The 20,876-nt window shown below is 28.7% G+C and overlaps 4 protein-coding genes across 4 annotated transcripts; 1 reads left to right on the top strand and 3 right to left on the bottom strand.

The window, feature by feature from the left end:
• Positions 1-555: 555 nt before the first annotated feature.
• On the bottom strand, positions 556-3,626 carry LOC113369839 (DNA replication licensing factor Mcm7-like). Its single transcript, XM_026610437.1, has 11 exons — positions 3,476-3,626; positions 3,033-3,402; positions 2,882-2,973; positions 2,581-2,807; positions 2,315-2,497; positions 1,947-2,241; positions 1,634-1,845; positions 1,400-1,566; positions 1,162-1,328; positions 866-1,079; positions 556-789 (listed from the first exon to the last, which is right to left on the bottom strand). Exons 1-11 carry the CDS (start codon positions 3,504-3,506, stop codon positions 588-590), a joined length of 2,160 nt encoding a protein of 719 aa, XP_026466222.1. The 5' UTR covers positions 3,507-3,626; the 3' UTR covers positions 556-587.
• A 177-nt stretch (positions 3,627-3,803) lies between these two features.
• LOC113369842 (exostosin-2-like) lies at positions 3,804-6,926 on the top strand. Its single transcript, XM_026610441.1, has 11 exons — positions 3,804-4,405; positions 4,499-4,711; positions 4,773-4,928; positions 4,993-5,140; positions 5,231-5,341; positions 5,417-5,548; positions 5,632-5,815; positions 5,877-6,036; positions 6,157-6,307; positions 6,383-6,511; positions 6,677-6,926. The coding sequence occupies exons 1-11, from the start codon at positions 3,882-3,884 to the stop codon at positions 6,896-6,898; spliced, it is 2,130 nt and encodes a 709-aa protein (XP_026466226.1). The 5' UTR covers positions 3,804-3,881; the 3' UTR covers positions 6,899-6,926.
• A 191-nt stretch (positions 6,927-7,117) lies between these two features.
• LOC113370311 (crossover junction endonuclease MUS81-like) lies at positions 7,118-11,041 on the bottom strand. The gene is made up of 7 exons (XM_026610980.1): positions 9,754-11,041; positions 9,162-9,351; positions 8,993-9,084; positions 8,243-8,909; positions 7,894-8,174; positions 7,582-7,721; positions 7,118-7,480 (listed from the first exon to the last, which is right to left on the bottom strand). The coding sequence occupies exons 1-7, from the start codon at positions 11,039-11,041 to the stop codon at positions 7,118-7,120; spliced, it is 3,021 nt and encodes a 1,006-aa protein (XP_026466765.1).
• Positions 11,042-12,305: 1,264 nt separating this feature from the next.
• Positions 12,306-18,536, bottom strand: LOC113369846 (SPRY domain-containing protein 7-like). Its single transcript, XM_026610444.1, has 5 exons — positions 18,360-18,536; positions 18,113-18,283; positions 16,541-16,613; positions 12,628-12,854; positions 12,306-12,557 (listed from the first exon to the last, which is right to left on the bottom strand). The coding sequence occupies exons 1-5, from the start codon at positions 18,460-18,462 to the stop codon at positions 12,460-12,462; spliced, it is 672 nt and encodes a 223-aa protein (XP_026466229.1). The 5' UTR covers positions 18,463-18,536; the 3' UTR covers positions 12,306-12,459.
• Positions 18,537-20,876: the final 2,340 nt, after the last annotated feature.

The raw sequence follows: 20,876 nt of genomic DNA, 5'->3' as shown, positions 1-20,876 counted from the left end.
TTTATGACTTGCAGTTACTTGAAATAAAATAATCTATTATAGTTATAAAAAGGACTTTCTCTTGAAAACTTGCTTAATAAACTTCACGGTTTGTTGGGCGCACACACATATGCCGGATTGTATTTCTTTTAATTTTTGTAACTGTGTACACAAAAATTATGCGTCACATTCGCACTTTAATTAATTATTTTAAGTATAGTATATTAACTTTAAGTTTAATTGATTTAAAATCATTTACTATAGTCATAACAATGATTTAATGAGAGCATATTTGCACACAATCGGCAATAAGTATTTTTATGCCCATTTTTGTTGCTTTTTTATTTAATTTGCTTAATTTTTAATTATATTATCTAACTCATGGCTTTAGTTCTTTAAGACAGTACTTATACATTGTCAAATTAATCAAAACTCAAATGCATTAACTTTAAAAACCTGAAAGTTTGCTTAGAATTATAGATTTGTATAATTTATTACATAAAGTAAAAAAATAACATTTATTTTAAAAAACTGATCATACAAAACATTAACATGTCATTTTTAAATTGACTAAAATAGTTAAAAATAAATTACAATATAAGCTAAAATTAGATGAATGTGATTTTTGTCCTTGTTTGATTAACTTGCCATACATTCAACTCTTCATATTCTTCAATGCAAGCATCAACCTGATCAGGTTTAAAACCTTTAGAAGAACATCTCTCCATTACATCAGCAATCTTTATTGTTTTATTCGAGCCTGCTAATTCTCTTGCAAGAGCAAATATTTTATCTGATGTGTTGGGAACTCTGCAATAAAAAACAAAAATAAGCACTCTAAGAAACTATCGGATGTGGAGCAATGCCCAATGTAATTAATTATTACCTAGACATGGATTGTTCAACATTTTGATTGAGAGAATCTTTGGACATTTCCAAGAGACGAATGGCTTCAGCAACATCTTCCTTTTCAACAATGTCTGCCAATCTAAGACGGGCCAAAGCTGTTGATAAACGCAAAATACCAAGCAAGTTTCTTGCAGATGTAAATGTCATATCACGAGAATTTCTTGCTACACGCCTCAGTTCCACATATGCTCCTTGAATAAAAACAGTATGATTAAATTTTGTATGTTAAAATTTAATGATTGAAGCCATAATATGAATAGGAACATTACATACCCACAATGTAATCAGTCAAATCATTTGGAATTACAGGTTCCTTTCTCTTGCACAAGGCAATGTACCTTCTCATTAAGTTCATGTTTAAGCTACGCACTCTGGTAGGAGGTTGTTTACTGTGTGTGTGCACATAAGTAATATGTTTTGCCAAACGCAAATCATTGTCTCTGAAAATTGATTATTGATAATTTAGTATAAATTACTAATATTTTTCTATATTGTTCACGAAGATATTCACCTGTCAGGTTTGTCCTGAATAAGCCATAACAAATCAAATCTACTTAGCAAAGCTGCTGGGAGTTGTATATTTTGTTCAATAGTACGACGAGGATTGTATCTGCCATAAGCAGGATTAGCTGCAGCTAAGATTGAGACCCTAGCATTTAAACTTGTCATAATTCCAGCCTATAAAAGTAATGATTTCTAGTTACATAAAATTGATATATTTTCAGTTTATATTGTAATAAAATACCTTAGCAATAGAAATGGTTTGCTGTTCCATAACTTCATGGATAGCAGTACGGTCGTTCTCAGCCATTTTATCAAATTCATCAATGCAACAAACTCCTTGATCAGCTAGAACTAATGCACCACCTTCCAAAGTCATTTCACCAGTTAGAGGATCTTTCATAATAGCTGCAGTTAAACCAACACCACTGCTACCACGACCAGTTGTGTATTGACCTAAGTAATAAAAAAAAAAATAGTATTTTAAGATCAAAGATAATTTTTTTACAAAGTATTTTATTAAACAAATCTATGTAAAGATGAATAATAATACATACTTCTTGGAGCCAATCTATCAATGTAGCTCAACAATTGAGATTTGGCTACACCAGGGTCACCCATCAAACATATATTAATATTGCCTCGAATTTTCATACCATCTGGCCTCTTATCAACCCCTCCAACCAACAATAAAAGCAAAGCCTTTTTAACATCCTCATGACCATAAATTTCTGGAGCCAAACTGCAAGCAAGGCGAGAATAAAAATCTTCCTCTGACAATTCAGCCAACTCCTCTTCAGTTAATTCTGGCGATTCTTCACCTTCTGGAGTACGATCAAAACATACGACTTTCTGAATGATGAAATTAGCAAAAATTAAATTCTAGAATATATTTGGGATAAATGGGATTTGCATTAAATTTTACATGAGCTTCCAGGTATGTTTCACTTAACAATCCAACAGACATTTGCCTAAATCCAGTTCTTAGCAAGGGAAGAAATACACCAGTGATCATAACATGATCTCCAGGTTGAGCCATACGAGTTACCTCTCCTCTGCAGAACACGGTTAAAGTTCGAGGTATGTGACCAACTGGCACTTGGTCACTCTGAAAGTCAAATTGAAATTTTACACATAATTATTTACATTTTATCATATTAAACTATATGATAAGAAGAGAAATAAACATACATGCTCTTGTATTTTGAGCTCCTGAAATTTAATGAATTTAGAACCTCTAGTTTGCAAATAAAGACGCCCTCCAGCTTTATTAACACGACAGTCATCAGAAGGGCATTCAGTAGCAGGCATGAAAGTTAAGGAAGTAACTGGCTGGTATGTTTCGGAACCACATTGATCGCATGTGTAAGTAGCAACAACCATCATTGGCTTCACCTCTGTGCAGCGCGTAACAATGCCTGCCAACAAATTATTGAAATTATACATCTAATTTTAAATATGTAGCACAAGAGAAATGATAAACAATATTTACCTCTTACAGTCACAAGCTTTCCTATGTTCTCAGCTTTAATTTCTCTGATTGGTACAGATTTGTTTGAGCTCAAATCCTTAAAATATATTTCACTAAAAAGAATAATAATGTTATCACAAGAAATTTAAATAAATAGGTAAAGCTCACTTACTATCGCCTCATCAATTCTGGAGGGTACTTATTACGTGGGTCCCGCTGATCATGAGGCTGTCTTGTTCTAGATTCCATCAACAAGCGATGCTCAATATATACATCCAAACTATCTTTAGCAACAACTTCCTTTTCTTTAAAACTAGGCAATAACTCAAACACAACATCAGAAAATAAATTAATGTATCTCCTGGTGTTAGCAATAATTGCTTCAGCCAAGGATTCTTTAAAGTCCATAACATCATCAAGCTCTATGAACAATCCAACTTGTTCTCTATGTGCAATTTTTGTTAATTGTGAAGAATATACGAAAATCTTTTTTCCATCATTATCAGTCTTACAAAACTCAGTCAAAAAAGTTTTGATAGATTCTATAATAATAATAAGAAATAAGTTTACAAAAACATGAATAAAACCAATAAAGGATTAGGTGTAAAGTATTACCTCGATCAGTTCCATAATCGCGTCCGCCCATTGTATTACTTATTAAAAATTTAAAATAAGTACTTAATTGTATTAACTGTATAACAAACACTGCAAGTGTAAAAACAAGCCTTTGAAGCTTTGATGAAAATGCATTCAACAACGGTCCTAAACAATATGTAATGACAACGGTTGTGGAGAATATTGTCAGTTTTTGGCGCCAATAATAAAATGTGAAGTTAGCTACATTACTTCCTAGTTCAGTATTTACAGGTGGCGCTACTTGAGACAATTTGTGACAACTAGACTGTCAAATTTGACAGACAAACATGGATAACATGGAGTAAAATAATTAATTTATTGTTAATTACATTATAAAATAAGCTAATATGTAACTCATCACAAAAATAGCATTTAATAAATTACAATGGCCCACCTAAACAAGAGTTTGAAACCAATAAATTACTCCAACACGTCATTCAGACACTTTTTTCTTGTATTATTTTTCGTATTGGTTTTCGCCCTCAGTATTGCTTTATTAGTTTTATTTCCATATAGTGGAAAAAGACATGAAATCTATAAGGATATAAGTTTGGAAGATGTCATAAACGTTCCAGAACAAATCATTCATGATCAAGCTCCCTCAGCAAATCCTCGCAATCCAAAATGCAGCCACTGGGATTGTTTTAATGTGTATCGCTGTGGCAATAAAGGGCACAATCAAATATCTATTTATATTTATCCAATTAAAAAATATCTTGATGCTGATGATATACCTGCCACTGGTATCATGTCCAAAGAATTTTATTTTATTTTAAAAACTATAAAAGATAGCAAATATTACACATCAAATCCTGATGAGGCTTGTATATTTGTTCCAAGTATTGATACTTTAAATCAAAACAGATTTCGGCCCAAAATAACATCACAAGCTTTGAATAGTTTATCACAGTAAGTTACTTGCCTAAAACTTGCAAATTTAAATTTATCTTTATACCATATTTACAAGGTTACAAAACTTAAATTAATTTAATTATGTTTTAGTTGGAACGATGGTGAAAACCATTTAATATTCAACATGGTTCCAGGATCTAGTCCTGAGTATAACACAGTATTAGACTTACCAATTGGTAAAGCTTTAGTTGCAGGTGCAGGTTTTGATACTTGGGCATACAGATCTGGCTTTGATATATCTCTGCCAGTGTACAGCATATTAGCTGCAGAATATATTGATAACTATGATAAAAATATTGAACGGTAAAATATGATTTATGATCCACTGGTAAAATTTAATTTGATTGCCATAATTTGTTCACAGAAAACACTTATTAATTTCATCTCAACTTCATCTTGGTTCTTCCTTAATGTTAGATCTTGGAACAATAGCATCTGAACACAATGATTTTCTACTATTGCAGCCTTGCAATAATCATCACAACCACACAGTTCGATGTGATTTACAGAGAATTAACATGTAAGTAGAACCATATCGTTAAAAAGTTTATGTTAAAGAATATGCAATATTTGGCTTTTGAAAGGTTGGATTATCCTAAAGTACTTCAAAGTGGAGTATTTTGCTTGGTTCATAGAGCAGCAAGATTAGCTCAACAAGTTCTACTGGAAGCAATGGCTGCTGGATGTATTCCAGTTGTAGTTGCTGATGGTCTTATCATGCCATTTCAGCAGGTAGAATAATGAAATAATAAATTTATTTAATTATAAGAAAAGTAAAGTTATTATAGTAACTAATGCCTTGATAACATTTTTAAAATTAAGGTGATAGACTGGAAAAGAGCAGCAATATTTATACAAGAAGAAAATATTTTAAGTGTTATAGAAGTTTTAAAAGCTATTTCAGATGAGGCCATTATAGAGAAACGCGATCAGGTTAAATTAAATAACATTTTTATAAGCAACAAATGCATCAATATTTGTTACCTTGTTATTCATTTTTGGTTACAGGTATTATGGTTATACAAAAAATATTTCTCATCTATTGAAGCAATGACCAACACTGTGTTGGACATTATTAATGATAGAGTATTTCCCCAATTTGCTAAAAATTATCGCCAATGGAATTTGCCACCCAACCCGGTTCGTGCAGTTAATTTAATAAACAATTTTATTCAACTTGTGTTATGTTATTCAAACTTTATATTATATACTTTTTATTATAGAAAGCAGCATACACACCTCTCTTTTTACCCATCACTGCCCCAAAGTCTCAGGGTTTTACTGCAGTTGTTTTAACTTATGATCGCATTGAGTCATTATTTGCCTTGCTTGAGAGATTGGTATTGACACCATCATTACAAAAAGTATTGGTGATTTGGAATAATCAGAAAAAATCACCTCCACCATGTGAGAATGGATATATAAAATTATTACTTAAGAAATGTTAATATACTAATCTTAATTTCAGTATCAGCTTGGCCTAAAATAAACAAACCATTTAAAGTAATCCAGACCAAAGCAAATAAGCTTTCTAATAGATTTTATCCCTATAATGAGATAGAAACTGAAGCTATTTTAACAATTGATGATGATATAATAATGTTGACTGCTGATGAATTAGAATTTGGGTAATGTAATTTAAAATAATAACTTTATAATTTTCTATATACCAAAATTATATTTATAATTAAAATTAGCACAGTTTTCCTAATTGTGCAGTTGTATTAAACTTTTAAATTTTGATTCAGATTTGAGGTATGGCGTGAATTTCCTGATAGAATAGTTGGATACCCCAGTCGCATGCACGTATGGGATAATGTGACTAATCATTGGAAATATGAATCTGAATGGACAAATGAAGTATCAATGGTTTTAACTGGAGCAGCTTTTCATCATAAAGTATGGGTTTTTGAATAAAAATTTATTTATTTTTCAAATAATTTATTTAAACTTGTTTGTATTATATATCATTAGTATTGGAGCTATATGTATACAACTGCTATGCCTGGAAATATTAAGGAATGGGTTGATGATCATATGAATTGTGAAGATATAGCAATGAATTTTCTGGTCGCTAATATCACAAATAAGGCTCCTATAAAGGTAAACCTTGCTTAAGAAAAACTAAATAAATTTTAACTTACTCAAGGTAAACTAAAAATATTTTATTACCTTTGTAACAAATTTTGAAATTTTAATATTCAATATTCATGATTTCTTAATTTTTTCAAATCAGATTTTAAATTAAATGTTCATATAACATTTTAGGTGGCTCCTAGAAAGAAATTCAAGTGCCCAGAGTGCACCAATACTGAAATGCTTTCTGCAGATCTGAATCATATGATTGAAAGATCAAATTGTATTCATAGATTTAGTGAATTGTATGGAACAATGCCTCTAAAAGCTGTCGAATTTCGTGCTGATCCAGTATTATACAAAGATCCATTCCCAGAGAAACTCAAACGATTCAATCAAATTGGAAGTTTATAAAATAATTTATATAATTCATATATATCACACATTGTGTGCACATGAAAGATAAACAAATCTATATCATAAATTACAAGAATATTAAAATATTACTATGATTAAGATATCTTTTGTTATAAATAATAATTAATATTATAAAATGACTGCCATATTATATAATAAATATAATAAAATATATTAAAATCGATTGATTTATTATAATCATATAATAATTTTTTACTAAGAGTACTTTTCTAAAGTAAATAAATGGTATAAGGTCTCACTCATTGCTGGTCCGATTTTTCTATTTAATGGTCCACATTGTATATTTGTGAGCAAATCTTTATTTATAGTACTCGAAGATGCATTAAAAGCTTCATAGAGATCCTGTGGTGTTGGATGTTTTGCAACTATAGCTAATGCTTTATCCATAGAAATTCCCTTGATTCGCATTAAGTGTTTAACAAACATATTTTGTACAGTATATTTTCTTGTCTTTTTTGATGAATTTTGAAATTCAGTAAAATCCATCAAAGCTATTATAGTGTCATTAAAATCAAACTTCTTTAAGTTTTCTTTAGGACAGCTAACAAGAGTTTTATTCTGTAAGTAATAAAATTAAATAAATTTGTCAAAGAAAATTAATTTATATTGTATTTGTGCTATTTATCATGCATTTTGTTGAAAATATATTTTATACTTACAGATATATTTTCCATTAACATGCGAGTTAATACTGCTAAATACATCATAGAATCTCGATGTGTGTTAGTAAATTTTAATATAAAATCATCTTGAATAGAAGTATTGCATGCTGCTTGAAATAAAGATGCAATTGGAAGACCTGTATGAATAAATAATATCAAAATAATTAAGTGATGCTAATATAAACTCAAAAATATAAGTATTTCACTTATTAATAGAAAATTATTTAGAAAAAATAGTGAAAAATGAAACTGATTATCAAATGCAATAGCTAAGAGAATTATTATGACAAGATACAATGTAGAGTCAACCTGTATGCTCATTACGCCCATAGCTTTCTATTAAATACAATAGATTTTGAATTCCACATTGTTTCAATCGAAATTTTTGTTCTTTAAATCTTCCATCTCTAATACTGCTCCCAAAATCATCCATTCTTTTTCTTTCAACTATATATGGAAGCAATAATTCTCTCTTTGAATCGTCTCGGCAAATCCATGCAAAATCTCCAACATTTAAGCGCCGTATTTCATATTGAACTTTTATTTCTGTCAGCACTTGTATCGTTTCATCATAAGCTCTTTTTGCCATCCTTAAAAAAAAAATAATAATAATAATATTGCTTAAACCATCATATTTCTTATATTGAGTAATATTTACCCTGATGTTTCTTGCGTGTCAACTAACAAAATAATTTCAAAGGAATTTGGTGGAAAAATTACTGCTTCAATTTCTGTTGTTTTAGGAGCATTTCTTTTATTCTTTTGTGATAGTGTTTCCTTTTGACTAGTAGAAACTTGCTGACCAATATTATCTTCAAAATCACCTTCTTGATTTGTCTCAACATACTTTTTCAATAACTCTTCTGCTACTGAAATTCCGTCTTCTGTTATACTAAATTTTGCAGGCCTGCCTGTTTTTTGTACTAAATTTTTTGTGATTAATGTTGACATTGAAGACCATGCAGTATATCGTATCGATTTATCAGTAGGAACAAAAACTTTATCACAATAAGGCTGAGCTTTAGTTTGTAATTCATCTTTGCTCACAGAAAACTTATTTTCATGGTGTAACTTTATTAAAGCAATTAACAAAGCGTAAGGGCCTGAACGATAGGCAGGTGAATATAATTTACTAGTTTTTGAATTACCCCTTTTTTGTGCTTCAGGTTTTTTGTTATTATCAATTGCATCAAGTATAGAATTGATATTATTACTAAGCTTGTTTTGATTGCCCTTTTCTTCAGAAATATTATTATCATTATTAATTATTTGATTAGAGTTTGTATTACAAATAAAATCAACTTCGCTAGGTTCAGGAGATGTGTCTATGTGCATTATACCATTGATTCCCAATATTTGGATAACACATCTTTCGATTTAGATTGTATATTGGAATATGATTTTGAACCAGCACTTTGTTTATTTGCTGATGTATCTTCATATTCAGTCACCTTAGCACTTAATATGTCATTAGCATTTTTAACAATTTTAGATCGTTTTCTATCATTTAAATTATAAGAAGTTAATTGATCATCTGATATATCGTCAGAAGGAGGAGAAGGATCAATGATACATACTTCGTCATGATCATGATTTTAGATATCTTTGAAGCAGCTCTTGTATTGGGAGATTTTCTTTTCATATTACACACCTGAGAACCAGTTTTATATTTATTCAAAATATCATTAGAATTAGGAAAATTTTCGATACTATAAGCATCATCATTGTTTGAAAACTTTGGAGAAGTTTCAGGTAGTCGTGGACATTCTGAATTTGAAGAATCATCAATATCAAATACATTATCAATATCAATTTGCTTAGAAAAAATAGTTTTGCCATTGAATCTTTTACTTGGTTCTTTATAATGCTCCAAAAAATCATTACTTTTATCATTGTTAATATATTTATTACCAATTTTTGCATTTGTTAGAGCAATATTTTCAGAAGTATATAATTTTATTTTCCTAGAATTATGAGCAGGTGAAATGTTCGCAGTATTAAATTTATCCAACTCATCATCAGATTCAGAAACAACATCTATGTTATGCACTCTGTTCTTTTCCAAATTTTCTAATAATTCATCTTTGTCTGTACTCATTTCAGTCAATTTTTTTTCACCAGAACTTTTTTGAGAATTATCACATTGTGAGTTATTTTTATTATTTTGACCTAGATCATCAATATTTTGATTAGAGCAAACAGAACTATTTTCATTGAATTCAATGGGCTTCTTATGTGAACGAGAGTAAATATCATCAGAATCAGAAGAGGTATCAATATTATAAACCCTATGATTTCCTAAATCATCTGAATATAATTCATGCAATTCAGGGTTCTCCTTAAAAGAACTGTTTTGAGAAATTTGAGATGCATTCAATTTTTTGTTACTATTATCAATACTCACATCAAGTTGTTTAGATATTTTTGCAAATTTTGCTTTAGTTCCTTGAGATAAACCAGGAGATGAATTTAAATTATAATTATCATCAGAATCAGAAGATATAGCAATTTCATGAACTTCATCATTTTCTTCAGGAAAAATATTTTTATCTACCAGTCTTTTTTCTTGTGAAATATTTTTTTGAGATATTTTTGATGGCGAGTCAATTCTTTTTATATATCCTCCTGAATCACCATCTGATATTTCAGAGTCAGAAGAAGTACTTATTCGATGGAATTTATGCTCTATACTTAATTTTTTCCTTTTATCATATTGTTTGATAGTCTTTAAAGCTTTTCTAGGCGAAATTAGACTTGAAGGATTATCAATATTTTTATTACCTACATCAGTAGATAAAGTAGGAGAAATTTTAGTACCTTTAGGTTTTTTATTTGTTTTATTGCTATTAACTGTACCTTTTGCATTTTTAGGATCTAGTAAATCATCCAAGTTTTTATATTTGTTTAATAAATCGTGTACGTTTTTAGGAGAAGATATGTTATCACGTATTTCATAATTCTTTAATGTATCTATATTTCTATTCTGAGTGCTAGTGTGTGGTATATTATTTGAATCCAGAAGATTTTGTATTTTATCATCTGATATATCGTTACATATTTCAGCCTCATATACTTTATCATTTTCAACATAATTAAAACTAATATTTTTGTTGCTTGCAAATTTGGTTTTCTTGGACAAATCTTTATTAAGACTAAAAGAGTTGTTGGAGTTAAGGCTACTAGGTGAATTATTAGTTCTTTTATATTCTTCAAGCTTATCATCTAGCATAGAACATAAAGTTTTACCAAAACCTCTTAAAATTATGCAATCTCTTCCAGATTCTAATGGCAGAGGAAATTTTTTCAAGGAGTCTAAAGCCTCTGCAAGAATGAATTTGCTTTTACTATTTTTTTTCTCCGCTTCATTTTTCAATTCTTCAACCCATTTGGTAAATAATGGATTTGGTTCCTTTAACCTATAATAAATCCTACGATATATTACCGAAGGTTCTTCCATAATGATTTATAACTTTAGCATTAAAAATTAGGGATATAAATAAATTAAAACATATACAATAACAATATCACCGGTTAATCATTGCATACTTAGACTAAAACTATATTAAAATTCACTTTAAAATTATTTACATTGCACTTGTTTTTATTTTGTAAACTGACATAACCAAGATCACAGAAATGACAGTTCATAATGATGACAGTGACATCTATAACCGCTAAATTTGAAATTGCAGATTTTTGCATAAACAACTGTATTACAATTGATAAAACTTTAATGGTTTATGCATTTATAAAAATATTTATCCATTTAATATTTAAACTTACGCACATTCCTACTTTGTAATAATAATTTAATCTACCCTTTCTCTAAACTGTCTTACGAGCAGTTTGTTATCTAATTTTGCATAAAATTTTGTTATATTTAACTCCTATATGCATATTTCAATGCCCTACAAATTTCACACTAAAATTTGATAAATTTTAGTGCAATAACATTCCCGAAATTCAGTATTTCTAAATCATTCACCAAATTTTTCTCTAAGGCATAAAACAATTTTTTAATATTATATAAAATTCTGTTATGAATACCTTTCAAATTTTCCTTTTAAATGCATATTTAATAATTCTGCTGCATCCTACGCATTTTTCATAAAAATTTAATAACGATTTAGTTAAATAATTTTTCATACATTGAAAAGTGCTGAAAGATTGAGCTATACTTTCTCTAAATTGCCCTAAAGCAATCAATTTTATTTAAAACTTTATCAGACCCATGTTATACCTAAACATATTTATGTATCTAAAAACATTTTTCAAATTTAATTTCAAAATTTATATATTTAGTTATTTATTTAGTTTTATAGTTCCAGTTTGTTTTCTTCGTTTCAATCCACTCTCATTCGATTGTTATTTTGTATTCATTCAAAAGCTTTTGTTTTCTAAAAGAATTTTTAGCCTATTTCAAGCCTATTTAAATTTTTGTTTAATATTGTACCTAGTATTACCTAGACAATATTGGAATATGATATCTTCATATTAATACAGGCAATATTTGTTTAGATTGTTATATTTGATATAAAATAATATTACTTAATTGATTTAATATATGGTTAATATAAAAAATAATTAATCAATACATCAAATAAATTGTTAGAAATCATTAACATAAACAAATTAAATTTGCATGATTTTATAAATATATATACAAGTCCATTCGTTTCATCTGTGATGCTTTATGTAATGTTAAAACTAAAAAATTATCTTAATTAGTAAACAGTCAACAGTAGTTACATTAAGTCAACATTTAGTATTACATTAAGCACTTAATACAATTTTTAAAAATATAGCTCAAGAAAAATACTCTTAATCTCTGACAATATACAGTTGCAGTAAACAAAATCTTGATATTTTCACTTGTTATAATAAAGATTGCTCTATCATTATTTTAGAGAAACCGGGCGGCGGCGTGTGGGTGAAATCATCCAGAATTATGTCTAAAATAGCCCCTTCATCAACTGGAAAAGGATAATAATCAGAAACATCAAATTTAAAATGTAAAATATTACATATTGTGTAAGTTATTACCATACAATACAGGATACACAGTACCCCTGACGTTATTGACTGGTATTTCGAGATCCTTTCCATTTAAATAAAAGTTAAGTGCTATGTGATCATAAGACACCCCTAAAGTGTCTCCTTCAGTGGGAGTTCTACTGGCTACGTCGGACGAAATAAGGTCTCCAGGGTCCTTTGACCCCAATAAAGGACCTGAAGAGAGTGAATCAGGATTGGCCGAGTCCGTTGGTAGACTGGGAAAATGAAAACATAAATTAAAATACTGTATGAAATTAGTTTTCAATTATGTAGCATAGATTCAGTGACCCTAAGAAGCATATATTATCTATAGAGGCAAAAACTTGAATGGTGAAGTCCTAATTAGCTATAAATGATTTGCTGAAACCGTATGATACGGTTTCTCGCTTTAGAGGCGGTTTTGGTCAGTTTTCTACAAAAATGTCCAAAATAAGGTCTCCGGGGTCCTTTGACCCCAATAAGAGACCTGAAGAGAGTGGATCAGAATTGGCCGAATCCGTTGGTAGACTGAGAAAATGAGAACAAAATTTAAAATACAGAACGAAATCATTTTCAAATTATGTAGCATAGATTTAGGGGCCCATAACGTGCGTAAGAAAAAGTTAACCAAAAAACCTAAATTTTCTATAAAGGCAAAAACTTGAATGGTGAAGTCCTAATTAGCTATGAATGATTTACCAAATTCGCACCACATGGTTTCTCGCTGAAAACACGCTTTTGGTGCGGTCCTTAAAAAATCGTCTTAACGGGGTTCTACCGTATATCTATTTCTCAATTGCTTCCGTGGCTATTGTTTGTTAGATTCCCATGAACTCTTATTAACGAAATGAATTTATAATCAGATATATTCCGCGGTTGTGACCTTAACAAGAGCGATTTGTACTCATGACATGCGCTGCGTCGATATTCTTGCAAAGTCACTTTCATTGAACTTTCCCCGGCATGAACTTTCTTCGGCAGTTAACACACGATTGACATTTGAGATTCTTATCCTAACATTTATGCGCAAGAATAATCAGAAATACTAATTCGAATGAAATAAAATACTTTGTGGTAAGGTAATCGTTAATTTTTTCAGGAATTATTGGGGTTCTAACTTCCAGAAAAAGAAGTTTCTAACTTCCAGAATTTTGCCCGTCTGACTAATTTAATGTTTTCTGAATCGTATGAGATCAAAATTAGAAAAATAATTTAACAAAATCTTTATATTACAAATTTAATATTTTTCAAAAAAGCCATTCGATGAATCTCGCTAAGAACGAGCGTTGATTAGTTTTGCGAAACCATCGGACGAGCCAATTCTTTGGAATTAGCAGAAAATTGCAAAATCCTTTTCTTCAAGGATTTTGCAAAAAATCCTGAGATGACTTTGAAAATTTAAAAACCGTTAGGAGGCGTCCATTAACCACGTGATCGATTTTTTAAAAAATTTTTGGACCCCCCCCCTTGGTGATTCTTTGTAATATTCAAAATTACCCCCCTCCCCCGCCAAACATCACGTGTATTTTTAGTTACGAAAAAACAGACGTTTTAAATTTTTTTTGAAAATTAAATTCACGTGTTATCTTACCAGACCCCTCCCTACCCCATGTGATATTTCGAGTTTTTTTTATCAACCCTCCCCCCCTTAGAAAGAAATCAGAGGAAAATCGTGCTCACTAACTTTTGGCAATGATCGTCCAGGATATTTCTTTGTAATTAAAAATTAAATTTTTTTTGGGTTCCTTTAACACAGCGATAAGGTTAATGATTTGATAAATAAACATTCTAAAATATTATAGGCCTACAAAAAGTGGTGCTATTATAAAAAAATGATTTTGTCAATTTTTCAAAAAATGCAGAACCTATTTCAAAAAATCATATTTCTATGAAACTAAAACAGAAAATTGCAAAATCCCCTTTCAGAGTTTTTGTAAAAAAAAATCCTGAACTGATTTAGAACATTTAAAACTGTTCGAAAAGTAGTTGTATTATAAAAAAAAAATTAACGTTTAGAATAATGAGTAGCTTGGAAAATTGGAAATAATATTGATTAGTTTTTGGTGAAAACAAAACATTAATAAAGAGTGGAAAAGAGTAAAAGCCGAAATAAAGAGTTGAAAACTTTAGCTAAATCTTAATTCTTAATGATTGAGTCTAATATTCATACGTATGGTAAGTTTATGCAACGTTCCTTAAGGCAAAATGCCACTTACACCTAGTATATTTTATTTAAATAAAACTACACTAAGAAAGTACATCTAAATGCACCATTGTATGCAGCCTACATTTTTTAAACAAGTGCATTCGTTATCTTGTTGCTTTCTATACACATTTTAAAAATCCATTAATGGACATTGTTTTGCAGATAACATTCATAAGCAGATATAGTGTATATGTAAAAAATATAATACAAAAATTATTAAGACATAGACAAAAAACTAGCGTTATTCTACTTCAATTCCTAAAGGCGTTAAGAAAAAAAAAATAGAAGTTAAATGCTGGTTCAACACAGCTTGCATTCAGGAATGTCTGTTATTAAAAATATTGAAAGTTATAAATATGTGATGGGTATATAAAAAATCACGAATTTTCTCGGAAGTCAATTAAGCAATCGACAAGAAATTTAGTATCGATGTCATTCACATCTAATTACCAAGGAATGCGTCCTTGGCGTCGATAATCAACGTCAAAGTCAAACTTTCGTTTTTTCAATTAACATTCACATATGAATAGCAAATACATTTTTGTTTATGCCAAATACATAATTTTGGCCATCAATTTCATATCCGTATTTGTGGAACAATATTATGAAATAATTGTAATTTGTAGCAAGAACATCGTTGATTTTGAATATCACCACGTGTCACCAAGGGGAAGTCCAAAAATTGTTAAAAAAATCGATAACGTGATTAATGGACGGGACGTTACTTTTTGGTTAACTTTGGCATATCATTTTTTTCTAATTTCAAAAGTATTTGTAAGAACGTAATTATATTAAAAAAAATAAAAATATTTGAAAAATATATAAACAATACATGGTCTGTTCAAAAAGTACCCGGAATTACTAATAATTAAATTTCGCGGGTCTGGAGTGTCTGATTGTCAAAAATTTTTTTTTATTGTGTTGGTATACATGCCCCTAAAGTATGATGAAATTTTCAGCTATATTCACTGTTTACTTTGTCTGTGGTAGTCGCTAAGGTTCGACGTGTTTTTCTGAGCTCGGCGATTTTTACAATGGAAGAATTGAAAAGTCAAAGAATTTGTATTAAATTTTGCGTAAAAAATGAAATAAAGTGTTGCAAAGTGCAAAAATTCACCAGATATGGCTCCGTGTGACTTTTTCCTATTCCCAAAGTTGAAGAGACCCATGAAAGGACGGCGGTTTTCCTCGATTGAAGAAAATCGCCGAGAGTGCTCAAGGACATATCAAAAAGTGAATATCAAGGGTGCTTCGAAAATTGGAAAAAACGCTGGCATAAGTGTATTATATCTGGGGGGGACTACTTTGAAGGGGACCACATTAATGTAGACGAATAAATAAATATTTTTTTGAAAAAACGAAAATTACGAAAACTTTTTGAACAGACCTCGTATATATTAACAAAGATTTTTTTTAAACTAATAGAAAAAATTACTAATACTATTATTCGATTTATTTACGATGTCTAAATAATTTATCATAAGCAAATTTCATATTAAAGTCCATCATCAATAAAAGTATTATAAAATCATTTTACTAAATAATTACAACAGATACATATTTTTTTAAATAGATCATTAAGTAATTAGATTGTTTCGCCATGGGGTCAAATTTATATATAAATGTATACTAAATTATGAAGTCATAAAGAATTTATGTGTCTGTTGTATTTTTTGTCCAAAAATTTAATCAAATATCATTCAAAATAATAAATACCTGTGTATAACTACATTATCGTGCCGGACGGTACAATCTGAATTCAGGCACCAAGATTCCTTATCGTTTCCACCTAAAATCAAAACAGTACAAAAAGTTAAGATTAAAAATAGTAATAAACATTAAGATTACTTTCCATGATGGCATTGACCTTTAAACAGACGCAAATTTTAAATAAACCGCATAAAATTTAGTTATATCACAAAAAATAAAGAAATTTATTATTATTGCTTCAATAGCGTGATATATGTTAATAACAAATAATTGATATTTTCGAGGTCAAATAATAGGAAAAAAAAAACTTATCACAATGAGAAGTTTCATATTTAGTAAGAAAAGAAACACGCATTTAACATCAGATAAATGTGGGCGTTTTGTACTCGATCGCGATAACAATCTTACATTTATCATATGAGAGGTCAATAAAAATATAATATAAACGTCTTGGTAATGAGAATTTTCACTTAATAATTATCTATGCAAATTCATAACGGTAATAAATTTTAATTGAGACGTGATGTTATTAATTATTACTGAAAAAATCCTAAAATGTACTATATACATATAATACATCTATCATATCTTATAAAGTTGTTTTAAAAATTTCATAGATCATTTTTTTCACAATTTTATAAAAAGTTTTGGATCAATATCTAAATACAACAAAAAATAGAAATAAATAAATTTGTTGACTGAATTGAGATCACTACATCAAAATTTATTAAATTAGATATCAGTTTATAATGAATTATAATTAATTTAACAGCATATAATATATATATATAAATTCATGCAGAATTTCAACATATGAAGATAATTTAATAATAAATGTGAATATCTAATTTATAGGAATGATATGGGATTATTATTGCAATTTAGTAATTATTGTGATTCAATAATAGAATTACAATAATTGATCATAAATCTTTGACTGCCATGACTAATATTGTGCAATTCAAAAGTATTTAAATGTGTGATAATGGTTCATTCACGAGTAAGAAAGTAATGATATTGATGATGATATCACAAATTTAGAACAACAACTATTAAGGGCACAATATACTCTTAAATTAAGTAGATTGTATGTAACTTTACTATGCTATATTTAACAATAAAATTATTTGCGATAGATTTTTTTATTGCATATTTGGACAGCAATCAGAACATAACAGTTCGATAGACTATTGAAATAAATATTAATAGCCCATTTCTATTTGAAATATATTATGATTAGAACTTCTTTAATACAGATGATTCTTAATTTGATGGAGAAATGCCAAGATAAGGCTTGAAAACATATTTCCATAAAATAAATCTTAGATGTTTACGATCTCCTCCAATATGATGTTGTAATTCATACTTAATACTAATAATAATTGTACGTGTAGATAATATTTGTATGTATCAATGCACAACTAATATCTATGTTCTATTTAAAGTCTGGAATTAAAATTTAAATGCCTTAAACAGTCACACACAATTTTATTCGAAATTAATATAGGTACTATTCAAAAATATATTATTAACAACCTGTTGCTTGAGCCACATTTCCAATAAAAATATATTTCTAACCTTGCGAATGATTCAAATCAGCTTGTCTTGTTGCGACTCCAACTGACCAAGAACCAGCTTGTTGTAATTTAACTTCAAAATAAGATTTTGATTGCACTAAAGGTGCACTAGCTAAAGCAGCCCCTGAGCCACAAACTCTCCGGCCACCTTTCACAATAACAACTTCGTGACCTTTGGAATAATTTCGAAAATCAATTGATAGTGATATAAAATATTTGTTTATTGTTTTTTTTTATTATTTTCTTACCCATATGTGATGTGTCCAGTCGCACTGGATTTTCCCTGACTCGCATGGGGACATTGTTTGAATAACCTAGAGTATCTAAACATCCTTTTAGACAACAAAACATGCTAAATTTCAGTAAATTTATCCACAATCAATTTAAATAATATCCAAAACCAAACGAAAAGTATTTTATAACCTAACCACTTTTGACAGTAACACTTATCACAACAGTTGCAGAATTATATATCAATTTGTTATAAATAAATAAAAATAATTAATTTTATTTATGAATGAAAAAAACACTTAGAAAATATTACAAATTTAAAATAAAAATAAAAATCATTTAATTTGGCAAAGAACATATTTGATGTTTACCATTTTTTTTGTAGGTTTGCAAACCTGCTTCGTGACATTTGGCACAACGTCAATTGTATTCCCGGGAATTTTGAAATTATAAAAAATGGAAACATGATTTTTATATTCATGCAATAATCAAAAATTTTATTCAATGTAAAAAGTTAGCTATAATATAATATTTAAAATATCATTCTTTTTTTGTTATTTGTTATATTACAACATATGTACTTTAATTTCTTCTTACAGAAGGATAAGTAAATCACGAGCAGGAGAAAGTATTTTATACATCAACTATATAATTTTTAAATTTTTGTACAAATAGATTTCAGTTTTGAGAACAATGTCATAACAAATTCTTCACTTTCACTTATAAACCAATACAAACTGTAAACGCCTTAAATTTCCAGTTATTGCAGCCTGAAAATAAAACTTCATTATATATATGTATGTACATATGAATCAAGAATTCAAAAATTGAAGTTAAAATGCAATTCAAATGTTTCTCTGTTTTTAAATTTTATTTTAGTTCTTTTAATGCGACTTACAAATGCCTTTTCAATAACACTTATTTATAAGTAAAATTGAGAAAATTAAAAAAAAAAAAATATAACTGTTTATCTTGTTTAATATTTATATATTACAATTACAATTGAGGCAATACATTTTATATGCATTTTTTTCATGGATTAATCAATTTACTACAAATTACTATTTTGATATCCACTAATACTATTTAATACTATTTATTACAATTTATAAATATATAATAAAAATATATAAAATAGTATCTTCATGCATTTTTCTCTTGGATTTATCTATTTACTATAATTTACTATTTAATACTACTTATACTATTTAATTCTATTTATTAAAATTTATAAATTGTAATAAAAATATATAAAATAGTATCTTCATGCATTTTTCACTTGGATTTATCTATTTATAAACGATGATGGATAAAACGTTTAATTAGTATTCAAATCGTAATTTGTTCTTCATTTTTAAAGTATTTTAGTACGCGTTCACAATAGAATAAAATTTATTTACATTAAAGCAAGATCAGAGCAATATCGTAATGAGAATACAAATGAAGCCCAGAGAATAAATGCATTTATTAACTAAAAGAGTTTATATTTTTTCCAGAAAATCCGAATTGTTAATTTTCTTGGTTTTTGGCCTTAGGATAAACATCTAAATATAAATTCAATTTGCAGAGGCAGCAGCATCAGAAAAATTGGAGTCCCAAAAGCTGTCCAATATGTTCACATCAATATTTTTAATTTTCATATTAGAATGGCAGCAAAAGTAATTAAACTATATAATTTTTAAGTATAGAGTTTTTGATACAGTTAATTTTTTTCAATAATTTGTTATTTTCGAGCAAATGGCACTCTCATTTTCGTGAAATTCACGAAGAACAAATATTACGCTAGTTTAGGTTGTGGCTCGTTAAAAGAGAAAATATATTCTTTGCATTATATGTACTTTGTAGGCGCGGCTTTCTTAGGAATATTTTGCACGTACATCCATCACAAAATTCCTCCATCGATTTGTATATTTATCTTTTTTGACTCTTTTTATTTTCATTGTTAATCTGAATTCATTACTAAAAAGCATAAAAAACAAACTCATTATATTGCCAAAAATTTGTAAAAAAGTAATACACTATCTTGAAATTATTGAAAAAATGCAGCTAATGGAAAAAGACACTATTTCCTTAAAATGTGTAAGTAGCATGTAAGTAAAGTAACCACGAGTAAAAGTTAGTATTCCGCGATTTCCAAAAAAAAAAATTGCTTTCAATTTCTATCAAGAAATGTTTAAATATTACAAAAATAACAAATATCGTCATTTATCATATTTCCTTGACACCCATTACAATAGCGCGCAGGAAAAACAGAATTCGATGATTTCACGAGTAGATGCAATATAATGGTTATTGTTACTTGAGTAGTAAATATCTTATTCAAATAACAGATTTATGAAGTCGTTTTCCTTTGCGACTATTCGACAATAGATTCTATTCATTATTATCGAACAATACCATAAGTTCAATGTGCTCCTAAAATTATTTGAAAATACCTGTCTCATTTCAATATCTTCCTAACAAAACGAACTAGAAAGCGAAACTGAAACGAGATCTCATTTGAATGGAGCATAATAATTATTCTTAGGTCTTAC

Source organism: Ctenocephalides felis, unplaced genomic scaffold, assembly GCF_003426905.1.
Source record: "Ctenocephalides felis isolate EL2017-DRISC unplaced genomic scaffold, ASM342690v1 CF-g0.4_SCAFFOLD_01492, whole genome shotgun sequence".
Taxonomy (NCBI): Eukaryota; Metazoa; Arthropoda; class Insecta; order Siphonaptera; family Pulicidae; genus Ctenocephalides; species Ctenocephalides felis.
The sequence above is the reverse complement of the archived record's forward strand: the minus strand, read 5'-3'. Positions and strand labels throughout refer to the sequence as shown.

Coding starts and splice junctions, on each gene's coding strand:
- LOC113369842 (XM_026610441.1), top strand. CDS start 3,882: ATGGCCCACCTAAACAAGAGTTTGAAACCAATAAATTACTCCAACACG. Junction 4,929..4,992: donor GATTTACAGAGAATTAACAT/GTAAGTAGAACC, acceptor GGCTTTTGAAAG/GTTGGATTATCCTAAAGTAC. Junction 5,342..5,416: donor TTATAGAGAAACGCGATCAG/GTTAAATTAAAT, acceptor TTTTGGTTACAG/GTATTATGGTTATACAAAAA.
- LOC113369846 (XM_026610444.1), bottom strand. CDS start 18,462: ATGTTTTGTTGTCTAAAAGGATGTTTAGATACTCTAGGTTATTCAAAC. Junction 12,855..16,540: donor GATAATGTAGTTATACACAG/GTATTTATTATT, acceptor TCATTTTCCCAG/TCTACCAACGGACTCGGCCA. Junction 12,558..12,627: donor TGTGTATCCTGTATTGTATG/GTAATAACTTAC, acceptor ATCCTTTTCCAG/TTGATGAAGGGGCTATTTTA.
- LOC113369839 (XM_026610437.1), bottom strand. CDS start 3,506: ATGGGCGGACGCGATTATGGAACTGATCGAG. Junction 2,242..2,314: donor AAACATACCTGGAAGCTCAT/GTAAAATTTAAT, acceptor TTCATCATTCAG/AAAGTCGTATGTTTTGATCG. Junction 1,080..1,161: donor TTTGACTGATTACATTGTGG/GTATGTAATGTT, acceptor TTTTTATTCAAG/GAGCATATGTGGAACTGAGG.
- LOC113370311 (XM_026610980.1), bottom strand. CDS start 11,041: ATGGAAGAACCTTCGGTAATATATCGTAGGATTTATTATAGGTTAAAG. Junction 9,352..9,753: donor TCAAAATATTGATGATCTAG/GTCAAAATAATA, acceptor CTTCAAATTCAG/AATGTCCACGACTACCTGAA. Junction 7,722..7,893: donor TGGGCGTAATGAGCATACAG/GTTGACTCTACA, acceptor TTATTCATACAG/GTCTTCCAATTGCATCTTTA.